Source organism: Saccostrea cucullata, unplaced genomic scaffold, assembly GCF_032062105.1.
Source record: "Saccostrea cucullata isolate Sc308-1 unplaced genomic scaffold, CSIRO_AGI_Scuc_v1 ctg353, whole genome shotgun sequence".
NCBI lineage: Eukaryota > Metazoa > Mollusca > Bivalvia > Ostreida > Ostreidae > Saccostrea > Saccostrea cuccullata.
The window spans coordinates 101,648-116,528 of NW_026929021.1; the positions used below are offsets into that span (position 1 = coordinate 101,648).

General features: G+C 35.5%; 1 protein-coding gene across 6 annotated transcripts in view; it reads right to left on the reverse strand.

Annotated features, from left to right (window-relative positions):
• Window positions 1-2,795: 2,795 nt before the first annotated feature.
• The window catches only part of LOC134279596 (polypyrimidine tract-binding protein 1-like), a 31,736-nt gene continuing 19,650 nt past the window's right edge, over window positions 2,796-14,881 (reverse strand). For 4 of the 6 annotated variants that reach the window (XM_062762009.1, XM_062762010.1, XM_062762006.1 and 1 more), the window contains 14 exons: window positions 11,942-12,067; window positions 11,839-11,850; window positions 11,403-11,454; window positions 11,253-11,311; window positions 10,994-11,159; window positions 9,823-9,924; window positions 7,867-7,988; window positions 6,548-6,581; window positions 6,096-6,188; window positions 5,578-5,675; window positions 5,025-5,143; window positions 4,658-4,732; window positions 3,896-3,959; window positions 2,796-3,630 (listed from right to left, as the gene is read on the reverse strand). In XM_062762009.1, the coding sequence (XP_062617993.1) occupies window positions 3,562-3,630; window positions 3,896-3,959; window positions 4,658-4,732; window positions 5,025-5,143; window positions 5,578-5,675; window positions 6,096-6,188; window positions 6,548-6,581; window positions 7,867-7,988; window positions 9,823-9,924; window positions 10,994-11,159; window positions 11,253-11,311; window positions 11,403-11,454; window positions 11,839-11,850; window positions 11,942-12,067 (1,191 nt within the window). In that variant the 3' untranslated portion in view covers window positions 2,796-3,561. Of the gene's footprint in view, window positions 3,631-3,895; window positions 3,960-4,657; window positions 4,733-5,024; window positions 5,144-5,577; window positions 5,676-6,095; window positions 6,189-6,547; window positions 6,582-7,866; window positions 7,989-8,790; window positions 8,818-9,822; window positions 9,925-10,993; window positions 11,160-11,252; window positions 11,312-11,402; window positions 11,455-11,838; window positions 11,851-11,941; window positions 12,068-14,881 lie in introns of all 6 variants that reach the window. The other 2 variants (XM_062762007.1, XM_062762008.1) reach the window with 2 other exon arrangements.

A 14,881-nucleotide genomic window follows, 5' to 3' on the forward strand; every position in this document is an offset into this window, starting at 1 on the left:
ATTGCTTTTCTTATTTTTCTTAATTAATGAAATGATGAAAATGTCCATTTAAAAAAAAAATGTCATATATTTTTACTAGGTCTGTAGCCCCCCCCCTTTCAAGGCAAAAAAAAATTCTAACATTAGTTTTTTTTCTTTTTTTAAATGGATACTACCATAAGCTTTAAACATTACAATTTTAAAACAATGTCTGTGATAAACATAATTTTAAAAAATGAATAACATGAAGTGCATTGCATTGTCGAGAAATCAGATGTAAGTATGTCTTTTTTTGTCGCGAAAAAATATTTTCGGTCCAGTGGGAGCCCTGTGACCAAATGTAATAGGCGAATATTTTATATTTTATAGTTTTGTTTGGATTAAAATCAACAAGCCATTTTTTTTTACCATTTATCAATTAGATCTAGATCACTAGTAAGCGACTGTGCTACATTTGTGGCTTCTTTTTCTACAATAGCATATAAAGAGGTGTCATCAGCAAAAAGACGTATATTGTTTGCTAAATCATCACAAATATGTCCTTTGGTAGGTTAAAGCTGATGATAGAGTTGATATGAATGCTGAAATCAGGTATAGGAGAAAGAGAAAAGGTATATATAAACAGAACCCTGTGGGGAACACCAGCGTTTACTGTCTCATGGTTTGATGAAAAGCCATCAATTACAACTTTTTGTTGTCTATCACACAAATAATTCTCAAGCCAGCCTAATATGTTGCCATTAATACCATAATTTTTTAGTTTAGATAAGAGACCTTTATACCAAACTTTATCAAATGCTTTTGAGATATCAAAAAAAATAAATCTGACATCTTTTCCTTTGTCAAGACTTGAAATTATAGTGTTGTATATTTCTACTAGTTGGTTCACAGTTGAGTCTCCAGGTTGAAACCCTGATATTTGTAAATTACATTATTATCTTTCATAAAATTATGCAATTGTTTAAACAAAATTTTTTCCATTATTTTACATGAGACACTTGTTAGGGATATTGGTCTATAATTTGATACTTCTTGAGCACTACCATTTTTTTAAAAACGGGTGTAATCTATGATAGTTTCCAAATATCTGGCAACTTTTTTTCAATTAGTGATCTATTAAAGAGTTTTGTTAGAGGGGTTTTAATTGTGCTAGCTATTTCTTTCAAAATTCTTGGGGAAATACCATCAGGACCAGGTGGTTTACTGCTGTCAATGATACATAATTGATCGTAAACTTCATTTTCAGTGATAAATATTTCAGATAAAGTGTCTGTATTTTGTAATGGTGGACCAGGACCATGAAGGGGAATGTCTGGTTCATCTGTAATAGATGAAACTTGTGCAAAATATTTATTAAGGACTGTAGCCTTCTCAACTGGATGGAAGATAAGTTTACCTTTCGATTTAAGTGGTGGTATTGGTTCATAATTTTTATTTAGTTTTGATATTGACTTGACAATTCTCCACCATTTTCCAGGGGGGATTGATTTATCAATCATTGAGGATATTTTCTTGTTATATTTTTCACGGGATTTTCGAATTTCATCAATAACTGTATTTCTGAGTTCTCTGTATGTCTGCCAATGTAGTGGATTGTCTGTATGCTTTGCTTTATAGTGTGTCCTATTTCGTTATCAACTGTATGTCGAGTTGATGGCCACAGCGAGTGTTTTCTTCTTTCATGCAGAGGTTCTCGAGAACATTCTGCATATAGGAATATTGAAACAGGGGTGCTGTAATAAAAGAGAACAATCAGTTCCCATTAGGATTCAAACAGGTTGTTGGAAGAACTGGGACCCGTTTTACAAAAGGACTAAGACCAAAACTAAATCGTTTCTTGCCTCTTACTTCTTACACCTTATTGATATTTATTATTTATAAAATGCTCACTAAAGACTTATAAGATTTTTAAATAATTTATAATAATGAATTTCAGAATAATTATTCGCAAACATACTTTGGTCTCAAGTTCCTTTGTAAAACAGGGCCCTGATCTATATCTAAAGGCCTTTGAGTACAATTAGTAATTATGTTTTTGTAATGTAATTTAGAAGATGACCAATCATAAGTACCTACTTTCTTAAATTCTGTTTTTATCTGACTTTATTTACTTTCTGTCCACAAGGCAACCTATCAATTTCATGATCCTAGTCTATATTTTTTCTTCTAAAGAATTTCTAGGGTTTGGAAAAACTTTCAAGCACTATGGAATATGGTATAAAAAAAGGCCAGTAACAAACATTAAATAGATATTAAAATTTGAACACATACTTTTAAATCCTCATTATTCAATTTTTATATCACTATCTAGAACAAAACCTTGTTCTTTTTATATACTGTATTTGTACTTAAAATAGCTGGCTTCATATTTTAGCGGCTTTGGTGCAGACGAGGATGCGCTAATTCATAAATACTGCTAAGAATTCATTTATAAATAGAATATAGAGCAGCCAACTATATCCATTGATTGTGCTAAACTTTGTATACGCCAAATTATGTACACATACAGTAACTTCATGACACAGGATGGGGCATCATCAATCTATGATTCATTTTCACCTTCATATATTTAAATTAATTATACCAAGTACAAGAGAAGATGTCAGAGGTCAAGACTGACGAGATAAAGGTCAAAGACAAAGGTCAGAGGTCAGTTGGAGAGCAGTGCACATAGGAACAGAAGAGAAAAAGACAGAATGGAAGATTAAGTGTCAAGTTTAATGCACAAATATACAAAGTACTATGGTGATGACAAAGAAAACAAAAACAGACAGAGAAAATCAGAGAAGGATTCTAGCTGCAATGACAACACAGGCTAATTTTGATTCGTTTTATTACAAAAATGTCGTAATATCTTAACAGTTGATCTGTAACATCTCGGAACTGTGGCTCTCAAAAAAATCAGAAACCAGCAGTAAAATAAATAAAAACATCTCCTTCTTGATAAAAAAGCTACAAAACATCAACATAGTACAAAAAAATGACTTTGTTCCCATATATCCCTCAGATCCTGTTTGTGTCAGTGACAGCAGTTTACCCCCCGCCATGTTGTATTGCTATGGTAACTGACAGTAAATTGAATGATTCGGTTCCCCTGAATGTTTGGACACATCAGTCTGTCCTTTGGTAGGTTAAAGCTGATGATAGAGTTGATATGAATGCTGAAATCAGCACCAATGAAGACCAGGCTTTCATATATATATAAATGGATTTCTTGTGTGGGACATTGAAAAATACTGAAGTGCCTGGTCATAAACATATCAAACAGTTGACCAACAATTTCAACAATAAAAAATAAATCAACTATTAAAAATTGAAACTGAACAAAATTCGACCCCTGGGGGTCCAGTGTGGTATACAGAATGGTCAGTTAGACTGATCCCCAGTCCCAGTGACCACCTTATACCACACTGGACGAATATGGTAAATGTGAGATCATTGCACATTCAACATGGCATCTGTAAAAACTCCAATGCCATTACCACTTAAAGGCACTTCACATATACCACCAGAGCCCCCTATAAGGGGAGGCCATTCTTAACAATGTTTAATAATGTCATGAATTGCTGCACTCTTCACAAACTAAATGGTGGACTTGGAAAATGAGACTCGAAGGTGGTTCGTGTCACTCAGGGGGTAGTTGTGCATAGCCTGAAAAAAAAAATAGTCATAATTTATAAACATGTAGATTATGACATATCATAACAGCATTAATCCATTGTCAAAATTTTTTTTCGTATTGTTTATTTTGGTTCCTAAGTGCTACATTTTCAAATAGACATAGCTTGTTTTGGAGGAAGTTCAACAGAAACGAACATAGTAAATGTCTGTTTGTATGTTTAGTCTGGAGACAAGCTACTAAATATCTTTCAGTACATTGTTTATATTGTTTTCATTATATAGAGATGATACTCACTATGAGGGCTGTGATGGCTTCATCAACTGAGGCCATCTGGATCAGTGCCATTTTTCTGTCTTTCCTAAAAAGTTACACAAAATACAGTATGTATTAATATTGCACTAAATCACCATACATAACATGCAATACTTAAGTCAACATTAAAATGTAAAACTAAAATCACTTTATCCTTGTCTTCCATTGTGAACAGTTACTATTAAATTAAGCCTTCAAATTTGATTAAAATTATACATTTGTACACATGCAAATTTTTGAAAAATCTTAGGCTATCTAAATTTAATTCCCTGGTTTTCAGGCCAATTTTCTCCAAAACAAATGCGGGAGGGCGGCATTTTATTTTTCATTTTATTGGCAATAAAGTAGATGAGGGAGGTATTTTTTTTAATTTTAATTTCCGATTTTTCTTTAACATAAAGATAATTTTTTTTAATCACAGATATACTTTCCATTTCTGGTCAAAATTTCTGCTTTATCCATTGCTTAACAGCGTGTAAACATCATAGGTAATCTAATGTCCTCGAATGTATTTTCAAACGAAGTAGCCAAAATCTCATTGTAAATGGCTACCGGAAGTGATATTTGAATACTAAACTACGAAACAAATGAGGTCGGAATTTTTTTCCCCGGATTGGTCTCCGCGATACCAACTTTTTATTTTATCAAAAATACAATAAAATCGGCAATGCGGCTACCTCAAAATGGATGCGCGCGGGCCTGAGAACCAAGATTTCAGTTTTATATGGCCTTAGCAATACTCACGGGAAAAATTTAAATGCCTTGACTTGGCCGTGCTGTGAGAAGGCATCTGTGATGAAATCTTCCTCTATGTTGGGTCTAAAAATAACAACCAATCAAAATCAAGGTCTGATAATAACCAATCAAATTATGATATGAGAATATCAACCAATCAACATAAAGGTCACTTCATGTAGCAAAATTCATATTGCTGATATTGCAAATTATAACATCTTTACAGAATAATCATTTTTGTCAAAACTTTAAACTAAGGTTATGGATAAACAAACAAATATATGATAAAAATACAGCAAACTTTGTTGATACTTTCACATATGCTGGATAATGCAGTGATAGGACACATTAAGAAATGTATTGATTGGTTACTTACGGAATGTTGGATAAATGCAGCACTGCTGAAGGAGGGAAGATGTTCTGACAGTTTTTGGATCCCGGTCGCTTAAAGCGATGGAGAGGTGAATTGGTGAAGTCCTTTGTTAGACCTGCATCCTGTGCATTATATAAGAGATAGTTAGATAGGAACAGATTTTGAGGGCTAAGATCAAATGTAACTATTATTTCAAAATTAGTGTTAAAATACAGCAGTTGACTTTTATCTGCTGTTTTAAAGCCATGTAAACCAAATTTCCATGTGTGTGACACAAATAACAGAAAAAAGTATAAGTTTGTCACTCTGAACAAGTTAATTTATTTTCTACATTTTGAAGGAAAGAAAAAAATTGGGACTGACAATCTTCTGAAGAAAATGTCTCCTAAACATTCCAATGAGATCTACATGTTATGGAATGAGGGGGAATTAATTTACAGTGATATTCTGATCTGGAAACTTAAATCAATTGATAGAAATTTGATTTAAAGCCCTGTGATGATCTAGGAACCTAAATAATTGAGGATTAGTTTACAGTGTTGATCTGGAAACTTACTGGTTGTCCCTCCTTAGGCATCTGAACCAGTGTGTGTTTGGACTGCGTCACACGAATACTCTTACCCCAAACCTTCACCTTATCTAAGTGAGCAATCGCTGAAATAGTCAAGAAATCCTCATAACTGGACGATGTTTGGTAATACAGGAAATGTCTGAATCATCTAATTTGAGCAACAGTATTTACATACTTCTCAATAATCAATTATTCCATCAAAATCGTGTTTAGATTTCTTATTAATTGTAAAATATGTCCTTCTATTTGTGTTTATATTAGTTATTTTGAGAAGGAACAAGATTTAAAGCTGAAATGTTAACATGCTAGGTCATAGGAAACTTTTAAACCAATTTGTTTCAGAGATAAGTAATAAATTAGACCAGTTAAAAAACAAGGAAAAAATTTAAATACTTATAGAAGCGAAATCTATGAACAGAATGCAGTGATTTACTTCAGGAAATTCAGAAGCATCCGTAACATTATACCCTATTACACGGTATCCTCTGTTATTTGGTACCTACCTAGCTGTGCCTGATGGGGTTCAGCCATTTGCACCAAGGCGTTGTCTTTCTTGTTGAACAGAATTTTTACTCTGTGCACATCACCATACACCCCTATACAAAGTATACAAGACGTCAACGGCAGAGGTAAACCAACTTTTATTCGCGTGCGAGAAATTCTCGCGAATTTCGCGACAGCCTCGTCATCGCGAATATTTCTCGCTTCGAACCGATTCTTAAGGTCTCGGTGCCTACAAACAATTGATCCAAAAAGGCTTGATCGCGAAAATTAATCGTCGCGAACTAGTTTACCCTCTGGTTAATCGCGAAATAAAGTCGTCGCGAATAAAAGTTGTTTTACAGCAAAATATCAATCTCGTGCTTCTGATAAAATTTCCATCTATATACAGGTAATACTACGATACACAGAAACAGACTAAATAAAACAGAAGTGCTTTAAAATACAAACGTACCAAAAAGGGTAAAGAGAGCGTCGGGCGTAACCTTCTAGAAACAGGAAGTTAGCAGAGCGAAACCAAGAATCCGAGGAGAAAAAGTCCACGTGTAGTACACCAGCAGAGTATGGGAATAAAAAAAAGACATCAATAATTTAGTGTTTGTGATTAATTCCTAGCCTCTATAGCTGTGTGCTACATTAGTCTATATATAATAAACATGCCCATTTAATTCATGCTATTAATTCCTAAGTATAAGCTATTCAGTCGTCTTACAGTACTTAATCTTCCCCCAGCCCTATCTCCTTTTTTTAGTCTGATGTTCTGCTTTTTATTTTTAATTTTGTTTTGGTTTGCTTTGTTGTTAATGCTATTTTTTAAAGTCCCCTCAAAGCAAAATAATTCACATTAATTTTTTTCTGATATTCAGGTGATTTATTCTGATGCTATCAATATCTGTTTAAAGTTGAAATTAAAAAAGTTTCCTCCCTTCTGTTATGTTTTCTAATTTTAATGAATTTCTTATAATATAAGTCTACCCCTATTATAAGTCTAAACCTAGTATAAGTTTACCCCTTGAATTGTGAATGTCTGAAAAATGGTTAGATTTTTGTTCAGCTGTGGTAAGCAAGAGGTAATATTCTGTAAAAAAGTGAATAAAGAATATATACACTGATCTGAATAAAATCTAAACTCAAGTCTACCAAGATAGCAGAAAAAAAATAATAAAAGATTATAATGACTGAATAGCTTAGAATGGTGAAAGCGACTGTAGAGCCAAATAAGCATGCCTCACATGAAGGTAAGCACTGGTGATTACGAAGCTCGGGGACGGGGGGCATAGACATCACAATCAAACTCATCACTTAATCAAATCAAACTTTCATCTCTTTTTTGGGTTCTTTTGTTGTAATGCATTTAATCAACACTTCCAAGTGATGTAGAATTGCTTCAAAATCTTTTTGTGGGATAGTTAAGCATATTACTGAGCAGAACACGCTCAATGCATCGTAACCATAATCATACACCAATCCAAGGGAGGCAATTAGCGCCAGACTAGAAAATTTGGCAGGATCTCATAGATGATTAGCAGAGTTCTTTACAAAAAAAACTAGAGTAGACAACTAAAGCAGTTAACCAGCTAATTACACAGACCCTGGCTGGCTGGTGGTCCATTAACTGGTGACCACCCCCAGGATAAGTCAGCAGTAGCTAACCATGTGGCAGTCGACTTTACTAGGTCGAATCATTCCGACCCTTACTGCCATTGGTTAGCCACTGGGAGCTGTAGTGTTAGCTGGTCAGCTGCGCGTCCTAGCCACAGTTTGACCACTGACCTGTTCATCCAGATTGGAGACTAGTAGCACCGCATTTCCTGCTGCCGCAGCATTCAAGGTCATCAACCGCGCGGCGCCCATAGCACTCGGCACACCGTAGTTAGACATCTGGGGTACTTGAGCTGTAAAGGAAAATTGTCTGTCAACAGTAGCTAGCAAAGATTAGGGATAATAAGCCTTCGATAATCACTCAATGACATGCAACTGAATCAAATACATTAACTTAATTAGGCTTATGAATTTTGATTTAATTAAAATAAAAACTTAGATTAGAAGGAAATATTGTTGAATAGAAAAGATTAGTGAAACAAAACAAGCATCAGACAAAGTACTCAGCAACCATCACAAACACAAAGTCCTATAAATTAGCCGTAGATTTTCTCTCCATTACTCCTCAAAATGAAGACAACTTATGCATCATAAAATAAAATACCGGTAGTTACTTATAACATTAATCCTTTTTTAAACCTAAAAGCTGAATTCTATCATTTAGTTTTTCATCTAATGAGTAAATTATAAAAAGAATTCCTGTAATGGCCATGCATTATTTTCTTTCTTTTTTGGTAGTAAATATTCCTTATGTTTTCCTATCAGGGTAAACAACATGGCTTTCTCATTTAAATTATAGTATTTATTCTAGCATACTCTGAAAGCATACATATCTTTAAGCTAAAACATGATATATGATACACTGATTATGCATACAAATATAAAATTCACAGGGAAGACATTCATAAATGAACTAGCCAGTGTTGTCAATTCAAAACAAAAATCTTATATCTTACAAAGTTACTCATTTCCCTATACCATTCACAAACACAGTTTAGGCATATTGTTAAAATGGCAGCTGACCTTTCACATCTAGAAGTCATGACCTTCAAGCATTCCAGGGGTCACGACCTTTGAAGAAGAGGAGCTACTCACCTGAATTTTCTCTGTTGAAGTTACTTGCTAAAAGAGGAAAGAAAAAGAAAGTCAGAGCAGAAAGTCAGGAGGACAGAAAATTCTCATGCCAAGCAGAGACACACGTCTCCTCCCTGTCAATCATTACTCAGTCTCCACCCACTTTACGTCAATTGACCAATCAAAACCCCCAATACCAGACTGATTGACAGGGAAGTTTAAGTGCTGGAGTGCTGTTACATACACACAGAAAACATGCAGCTTCAGTCAGTTTCTCTGGTCAATCACATATTAGGTCTACAGTTCGTTTACTGCACCAGGTCTAGTTTCAATTTCCAGGACACTGTCACACCGGTCCCTAAATGTCTATTTCCTTTTTAGCATAAAGATTTCTCATCAATCAGAACATTTTTTCTCAATTTTTACTGGTCATCAGTGTAGAACAGCAGAACTTCTTTAGTTCTTATCTGATTGCTCAAACGACAACTCACTTCCCTGAGATTTTGTTTTCGTCCTTGATAAGTTAGTAACACAAACAAAACTTAACAATCTGCTTGTTTATTTTAGTCAAATATCAGAAAGTCTTGTAGTCACCAGGTTGTGAAGAGCAAAGTCTTGTAGGTTTGTCTGTTTGTCTATCTGTTGGTCTAACTAATGATAAGACAGTGTAGAAGTCTACAATTGTTTAACTGATGAGACAACTGACATTGTAAATGTCTGTCTGTCTGTTAAATGTTGATTAGACAGTTGACATGTCTGTTTGTCCATCTGTAAGGTATTGGTTAGACAGCTGACAGTGGAAATGTTCCTCTGTCTTTTGGTTAAATGTCAACAGTGTCAATGTCTGTCTGTCTGTTAAATGTTGGTTAGACAGCTAAAAGTGTAAATGTCAGTCTCTCTGTCTGTTAGATGTTGGCTAGTCAGCTGTAACTGTCCGTCTGTCTGTTTATTAGATGTTGGTTAGACAGCTAACAGTGTTTAAGCGCAGCGTGACAGTAGGGTAACAGGAGGTAAACAGATGGAGGATAAAAGTTAGTGATAAGTGACTAGTACCATATACAGGTGTCCCGCCCACCATATTGGCGGTGGCGCCGTACGCCGTTAGTGGGGCCGCTCCCATCCCCGGAACCACCGACGTCACCAGGCTTCCTGAACCTTCCAAACACATGCCATTATTACTACATTATAACTGGCTACAGACAAAGCATAAAGCGATTCACCAAAGCTGACATGATACCTAACTACACAGACAAAATGGTGATCTGTCTACAACGGGCGGGGGTCCGTAATCACAAGGGCAAAATCAAATTCCAAAAAATCAGTGTAAAGACTGCACTATATCCTACATTTCCAATTCTTTAATGTAAATAAATAAAGTGCCAAAAAAACAAGTGATGTGTTGAATTCAAACAAGTGTGCCGTGTTTAATGAAATATTACAAAAGGACATGATGCTTTCAGAATTTTTTAAAATAAAATTATAATCTCTTTTTTCTAAAAAAAATCTCAAAATGATGGGATTTCTTTTAATATGCTTTGTTTATGACTATTTATAGAGTCTGGACACTTTTTTCAGTGTGAGGGTGTTTTGTTGTGATGGTGTTTTCTAGCCATGGGTGTGAGGGGGGAACGGGTAGTGAACTACAGATACAATGATATAAATAGATTACTTCTCCAGGCCCTCCGTGACCTTCACCTCATGGTGACCTTCACAGAGAACCTGATTATTTAACATCACTGCACAATATAGCAGCATCTTATCACATTCTCAGTTCACAATTTATATAATATTGTCTTTATTTACAAAATCAATCTTTTTATTGTCATTTAAAAGAATGTGAAAATATGCACAAAAATTAAATGTTAGACCAGTATACAATGTTCATAATAATTAGTATAATGAATTCACAAACTGATAAGCTCCAACTTCAGTGTTAATTGCAAAAGATTCTGAATATGTACAATATAAACTTTGTATAAATGAATAAACTGGTGTCAAGGCAAAATACATAAAGAAAATATCTAACTGATATTTAACATGACTTAAAGTAAACAACAAACTGGCAACTAGTGGATCCAGAGATCAACAATCTACTTACTCTTCTCCTTGGAAGAAGTGACCTTGACATCTAGGGGTCAAACACTGAACAGGTCAAGATTCTATACAATGTGTACAGAGTTATACTAAACACAGGGGAACTTTATAGATACGGGGACTGACTTACCTCCGAACGGCATGGCCTGATCTAACCCTGGGTCCCCACTCGGAAGGTTCGGATTCGTGAAGTCTCGACTTTTGTCATTGTTGTATTTGACGTTGAGATTGTTAAGTTTGGAGTAGTCAATCCGTAAAGTACAGCAGCCATTGTAAATGTTCTGTCCGTCCAGAGACTGAGAAAACAAAGCATCATAATGACCTTCAGATGACCTTCAGAGTATCAAACAGACATGACATCTGGTTGTAATTCAGGCTGCGTGACTTACCAGTTTTGCTGCGTTTGCTGCCACAGGATCTGACATCTGAATCAGTGCTTGGAATGAATCTGTCACACAGAATAATCAATTAATGCATCATATGTACCTCTGATTGAAATTCATATCAATATTTTTAAAGATTTGTCTCCTGTTACTTACTGTTTTTGGTGAAAATGATCATCTTTAAAACCTTGCCAAACTTTGAGAAGATCTGCCAAAAAAGATAAACAAAAATTGTAAGGAAAAAGCTTAGAAAAAAATTGTATTGGGTTAGATTTGTAGATAAAATTAGGATGTGGAAAACCCCTTGCCTCCCTATGGTTAGACTTTTTGAAAGGGACATTTATAGAACCTCTATCTCTGCCCTTCCCTAGCCTGTGGGTGGATGTTTTAACACAGACATGTATAAAACCTCTATCTCCACCCCTCCCCCTGTGGGTGGATGTTTGACGCTGACCTGGTATAAAACCTCTATCCCCACCCCTCCCCCTGTGGGTGGATGTTTGACACTGACCTGGTATAAAACCTCTATCCCCACCCCTCCCCTCCCCTCTATCCCCCCTCCCCTGCCTGTGGGTAGATGTTTGACACTGACCTGGTATAAGACCTCTATCCCTACCGGTGACCTGGTATAAAACTTCTATCCCCCCCCCTCCCTTGCCTGTTGGCTAAGTTTAGACACTAACCTGGTATAAAACCTCTATCCCCACCGGGTAAACAAGGTGTTCTACAATGATTCTGAGCGTAGTGCGTTTCTGTCCCTCCTCTGCTGGGCCCCCCATCACCGCGGACGCCGCCTGGAGAGCTGCCTGGGCTGTCGCATTCTGTAACAGATAACAGTAAATTACAGTGGCTGTAACAGATGATGTTCAATAGCTGTAACACAAATAAAATGGGGTCCAATTCCTTGATATGTTTTCCCACAGATGAAACATAGGTAATCAGAGATTACAGAGCTCACCTCAACGAATGTTGTCTTTAAATAAGGCAAAGTCACACAATTAACCAACAAAAAATGTACATTCCAAAAATGAAAATATCTTAGCAATTTTGATCTGATACTTTGAAGTAGACCAACATAAAAAATTTAAAGTAGTTCTTCTTCATGAAAATGTAATTCAACATCTAAAGCAAATTTGAGTTTTCATCTCTTGATGCAACATTTGTGCAAGTTTGGTTTATACAATGTTATAAAAGCCTTAAAGTTTTTTGGTAATAGACCTGCAACCATAACTTTAACCTGGTCTATTAGGCCAGCATTTTTTAATTTTTAGGTTTACGAACATCAGAAGGAAAAAGTCCCGTAGGAGGAGGAAATAAAAATAAAAATAAAATTATTTTTTGGATACATTATCGACTTTTTAGCTCACCTGAGCCGAAGGCTCAAGTGAGCTTTTCTGATCAAAATTTGTCCGTCGTCTGTCGTTGTCGTTGGCGTTGTTGTCGTTGTCGTAAACTTTTCACATTTTCATCTTCTTCTCAAGAACCACAGGGCCAATTTCAACCAAACTTGGCACAAAGTATCCCAGGGTGAAGGGGATTCAAGATTGTTCAAATGAAGGGCCACGCCCTCTTCCAAGGGGAGATAATTATGAATTAGTGAAAAATTAATAGCATTTTAAAAAAATCTTCTTCTCAAGAACCACTGGGCCAGGAAAGATGAAACTCATGTGGAATCATCCTCAGGTAGTGTAGATTCAAGTTTGTTCAAATCATGACCCCCGGGGCTAGGGTGGGGCCAAAATGGTCGACCAAAGTTTTACATAGGAATATATAGGAAAATTCTTTAAAAATCTTCTTCTTAAGAACCACTGGGCCAGGAAAAATGAAACTCATGAAGAATCATCCTCAGGTAGTGTAGATTCAAGTTTGTTCAAATCATGACCCCTGGGGCTAGGGTGGGGCCAAAATGGCCGACCAAAGTTTTACATAGGAATATATAGGAAAAATCTTTTAAAAATCTTCTCCTCAAGAACCACTCGAATTGGAAAAATGAAACTCATGTGGAATCATCCTCAGGTAGTGTAGATTCAAGTTTGGTCAAATCATGACCCCCGGGGCTAGGGTGGGGCCAAAATGGCCAACCAAAGTTTTACATAGGAATATATAAGAAAAATCTTTTAAAAATCTTCTTCTTAAGAATCATTGAGAAAGGAAATATGAAAATAAATGAAATTATCCTCAGGTAGTGTAGATTCAAGTTTGTTCAAATCATGACCCCTGGGGCTAGGGTGGGGCCAAAATGGCTGACCAAAGTTTTACATAGGAATGTATAGAAAAAATTTTTTAAAAATCTTCTTCTCAAGAACCTTTGGGCCAGGAAAGACGAAACTTATGTGGAATCATCCTCAGTTAGTGAAGATTCAAGCTTGTTCAATGAAATTATCCTCAGGTAGTGTAGATTCAAGTTTGTTCAAATCATGACCCCTGGGGCTAGGGTGGGGCCAAAATGGCTGACCAAAGTTTTACATAGGAATGTATAGAAAAAATTTTTTAAAAATCTTTTTCTCAAGAACCTTTGGGCCAGGAAAGACGAAACTTATGTGGAATCATCCTCAGTTAGTGAAGATTCAAGCTTGTTCAAATCATGACCTCTGGGGCTAGTTTTGGGCCCAAAATGGCTGACCAAAGTTGTACATAAGGATATATAGGGAAACCTTTCAAAATCTTCTTTTCAAGTACTTCAAAGCCATGATTAGTGATATTTTTCTATTTATATGGAATCATCCTCAGGTAGTGTAGATTGTACATTGTTCAAATCATGACACCCAGGAGGGTTAAAATTCAAGCCCCCCCCCCCCCCCCCCCAGTAAACTTTCAGTTTTGATCTGATATGTGCTTTTTCCTAGTAGATGTGCTCAGGTGAGCGATGTGGCCCTTGGGCCTCTTGTCTACATTAATTTTTGCTTCTTTTTTAATGCTCTCCTAACAGGCTCCTTGCCACTGGACACATAAGGGTTACAAAGGGGAAAATAAAACCTTTAATTGTTTATTTCATCATCTACCAGTTGGGACCAGTGATATAAATCTTGTGATGTTGGACAAAATACAGATTTTTAAAAAAATCATTTTTTAAAACTCTTTCATAATATATCTTCATTTTTGTTTTTAATAAGTGTTAGGTTAATGTGTTGAAATTTTTCTAAAATATACTTTAGACCTAAAGTAATAACTCCTTTCATAAAACATACAGGGAGTATTGGGGAGTAGGATAGAATTTTTTTTTTTTTCAATCAAGTGTAAAATAATTTTTCTGGCTATTAAACACAAATGACACTACATGCCTGAATATATGTGTATATACTTCTTTATTTTTTAAAATAGTTGAAATATTTTATTTCTTTAGGCTATTGTTTATTTCTTCCTCAAATGGGCTTAACTTCTCCCATAGTTTTAGTCATTACATCTGATGCATAAGCGACCCTTTTCTGAAGAATGATACAAGACTGTAAGCTGTAACAGAGACCTAAACAATGTTTCTGACAATAGATACCATGGGCAGTTTTCAATCTGTGGGAGGAAAATAAATTAGAGACAGATGACAGATACTTCTGAATATGGATACATAATTAATAAATTAACTCACCAAAATGTCATCGTGCAACAAAGTCGTCAGCATTGTATTTGTTTTCTAAACT